This window comes from Acomys russatus, chromosome 17, assembly GCF_903995435.1.
Source record: "Acomys russatus chromosome 17, mAcoRus1.1, whole genome shotgun sequence".
NCBI lineage: Eukaryota > Metazoa > Chordata > Mammalia > Rodentia > Muridae > Acomys > Acomys russatus.
Window position 1 is genome coordinate 45,146,044 of NC_067153.1, and position 3,488 is coordinate 45,149,531.

Here is a 3,488-nt window from a genome sequence, read left to right on the forward strand (position 1 = left end):
CAGGGATTTTATCATAAAGCCACCATCAATGAGTTTATTTCTACTCTAATTAAATGTTAACATGCACCTTCCCGTTGGGTGGCCTCATGGGTCATGGCCAATATAGAACTTGGACAGGAAATCCTTTGGCCTTGGTGTTTCTGTTTCATGGAAGAACCGCATAATGTGTGTCTTCTGCTTCCATATCTCAATGGTTTCCTGGAGCTCCATCTTCCCCTGTGTACATGAAGGGAAAGGTAGTCAGCTATAACCATCAAATGAAGAACACAGTACTGGAGCTCAGGAGTCTGTTGTGTTTGGCACAGACTTGTTAATGACCCTTGATAAGGAACTCTGCTAAGACAAGTTTCTGCATCTGGAAGGTACTGGAACTAAATGGCCTAGGCCTTTCCAACAGAACAGGTCCCAGGAGACTCCAGGCGCCCCACAAGTACTCAAAGTTGTTAAAATTACAGAGTACAAATCCCAGTAGACATCCCTGTCAGCAATCCAATACGCTTACTTGGGGGCTGAGGCAAGAGGATGTCTAGTTCTAGGGCAGGCTACATAGTGAGAGACTGTCTTAAGGTGGAAACCTCCAAGTGGGGCGTGGTGGTGCAAGCCTTTAATCCTGGCTCTCGAGAGACAGAAGCAGGTGGATCTCAGGCCAGCCAGAGCTACATAGTGAGACCTTGGCTTTAAAAATAAAAGAAATGGAGTCCAGGTTGAAGTATGAAACAGCCACCGTCTTTTAATGGAGGTGGTATTTAGTTGAAGACGCAGAAGCACACAAGCTGGCAGAGAGGGTCGTTACCTTAATGACCAGGAGATCAACCACCCTGGGGTCTGTGACGTGCGCATTCTTCATGAACATCTCTCGGACTTTATCCCGTCCCTGCTTTACGGTGATATCCAGCTGGAATGAGTGCACTAGAGAGGAAACAGCACTGTAGAAATCAGATCACTTAAACATGTCTTTAGAAGCTTATGTTGGTGGATGCTCACTGAACACGTACAAGTGGCTCATTTACTTTATGCCCCACAACCTGGACGCAGCCTGGACACCGCTCGTACTGCGCTGCCCAGCCTAGAGCTAGATGCTCTTGACTCTGGAGGAGCTGGTACTACAGAGGTGCCCACCTGCTTTAGGGGAGGGAGCGGAGGCGGTTGGGATAGAATCTAGGATTTTCACGTTAGGCAAGAGCTAACTGAGGAATATCCTTACCATAGTAGTTTTATATGGAATAACCAGTAAAATAAGATGCCAGGGTTGAAATTTGTGTAAAATATGTAGTGGAGGTTGTAAGTAGTATATGAACGTGGGAGCTGAGGGGTAGTGCTAAGGGTTTGTGCAGGGAGGGAAGGCTTTAATCAAACAACCAGACTACTGGGGGAAGGAGAGATGTTTGAGATTTAGCATGGGAAACTCAGGCTGATGGATCAAAGGTTTGAGACAAAATCCTAATAAAACCAAAAACAATCCCACTGTGGTGGCATACAGAGGCAAAATAGATCTCTATGAGTTCAAGGCCTGCCTGGTCTACTTAGTAAGATCCAGGACAGCCAAAGCTACAAAGTAAAACCCTGTCTCAGAAACACTCACTCACACACACACACAATATGCTGTGTCTAAATCAAGTTTGAGTCATTTACACTCATTCAATGACCACAGAAATGGTAAACTACAAATTTAGGTTCTCAGCTGGTGTCCTAGGTCAACCATACACATAGAAATTTCATAAAGAGACGGGCGTGGTGGTGCACTCGAGAGGCAGAGGCCAGCCTGGTCTACAAAGCAAGTCTAGGACATTCAAGGCTACATAGAGAAACCCTGTCTCAAAAAAAAAAAAAAAAAAAAAAAGAAATGTCATAAAAACTGATCAATGACAACAGTACAAAAACACTGATACAGAACCTGGAATTCAGGATGACTTATTTGTGAAGCATCAGGCCTAGAGAATGAGGTCGTCAGGGTTGTAGAGCTGCTCTTAGGTAAACGTGGGCCTGAGGCTGGCCTGGGCTTTTCACTCTCAAGACACTTAGAACACCAGTCTACTGTTCTAAGAACTAGGAGGGATCTTCTCCCCTCCAAGCTCTGTCAGTTACTATAGTAACCCTTCTAATTCAGTGGGTCCCCGAGGGAGACAGTATCCTGACAGTGTCACAGATGAGCAAACAGCACAGGCGAAAAAAATCTTACCCAAGGTCACACAGCCAATAAAGGGCAGAACCTGAGGAAAGTGCTCCTGCTGCTGCTGCTGCTGCTGCTGCTGCTCAGCAGCGCTTGTGTGCTGTGCGCCATGGAGCTGTCACTCACTGGGAAACGCCTTCCCTCTCAGATCAGCTGATGGTCCAAGTTAAATACACATCTACTCAACAACAGAAGATATCCCTGGGGTCGGACGACACCTGAACTCTTTCACTCCCTTTGAGCATCCACTGTACTGGGAGGGAGGTATCAAGATATCACACGCGCCAGTCAGGTGAGCAGATTAGATTCTCCGGCATCTAAGGGAAGAGAGGGACTCTGCAGCAGTAGGGCTTAGACTCCAAAATACTAGCTTAAGCTGAGCTAGGGAGCTAGGTGAGGGAGACTGGAGAGGCCATTTCGTCTGGAGGCTTCAAAAAGTACCAGAAAGCTACTGGTCGACCTTGGCCAAGTCGTTTCCCTCCTATGCTGCAGTTTGTACCCCAGAGCGGGGAATGGATAACTACTGAGGTCCTTCGCCACTTTGGTTACGAAATCCAACGGGCACCTGGAACTGTCAAGTTGGCCCTGAGTTCCCGGAGCACCCGGAGCTAGCTCTGGACCGCGGGCGTCAGTTCGTCTCTCTCAGTCTCTGCTCGCCTCTCCCAGGGGCTCTAAGAAATACATTGAGCAAAGGCCACCAAAGCGACTGGGCGCTCGGAGGCCCTGTCCCGGTGGAGGGGCATTTCTGGTTTGTGTGACCCTCTTCCCCGAAGCCCAGGAGTCGATTCTGCCCTAAGTCGGTGACCTCAGCTCGGCCGAGAGACCTTGGGCAGGTGCCTCCGGGGCCCTGAATACACCCCCTGCATCTCACCGGTGTTCGGCACCTCCCGATACCAAGCTCGGTAGAGCTCGCGCACCCTCCGCTTGGCCTCGTTCAGGTCGCGACTGAAAATGGGCTTCACCGAGGTACTGGCGGCGGCAGCCCGGCGAAGGCCGCTGGCCGCCATCTTTCCAGGGAAGCCCCGCCCCTCTGCGGGCGCGCGCACGCGCCGTGGCACAAGTACGCGGACTGGCTGGAACAGGGCTCTCGGATTGGCTGCAATCCTCTGACTGACGGGTCCCGCGAGGCGCACGCTCTTCCGCGGAAACGCGGAGCAGAGGCTGTGTGTGGTTCGACGGCGGCGCTAAGCGTCTACGGAGCCATCAGGGGGCGCAGCGTTGAGGCGTCTCCTGAGCCTTCCCAAAAGTTTGTTCCTTCAGTGCTGGCGGCAGGCTGGGAGAAGAACAACCCTGGGGTAGGTCCCGGAGCCAGGCGTTG

General features: G+C 50.7%; 1 protein-coding gene across 1 annotated transcript; it reads right to left on the bottom strand.

The window, feature by feature from the left end:
* Window positions 1-3,209, bottom strand: Ndufa6 (NADH:ubiquinone oxidoreductase subunit A6). Its single transcript, XM_051160073.1, has 3 exons — window positions 3,042-3,209; window positions 794-909; window positions 1-216 (listed from the first exon to the last, which is right to left on the bottom strand). Exons 1-3 carry the CDS (start codon window positions 3,175-3,177, stop codon window positions 85-87), a joined length of 384 nt encoding a protein of 127 aa, XP_051016030.1. The 5' UTR covers window positions 3,178-3,209; the 3' UTR covers window positions 1-84.
* Window positions 3,210-3,488: the final 279 nt, after the last annotated feature.

Bases quoted from the DNA above. Each gene is read 5' to 3' on its own strand.
- Ndufa6 (XM_051160073.1), bottom strand. From the start codon at position 3,177: ATGGCGGCCAGCGGCCTTCGCCGGGCTGCCGCCGCCAGTACCTCGGTG. The intron at 910-3,041 runs GTGAGATGCAGG...TTTCCTCTCTAG, and splicing joins TCGGGAGGTGCCGAACACCG to TGCACTCATTCCAGCTGGAT. The intron at 217-793 runs GTAACGACCCTC...TCATGTACACAG, and splicing joins TTGATCTCCTGGTCATTAAG to GGGAAGATGGAGCTCCAGGA.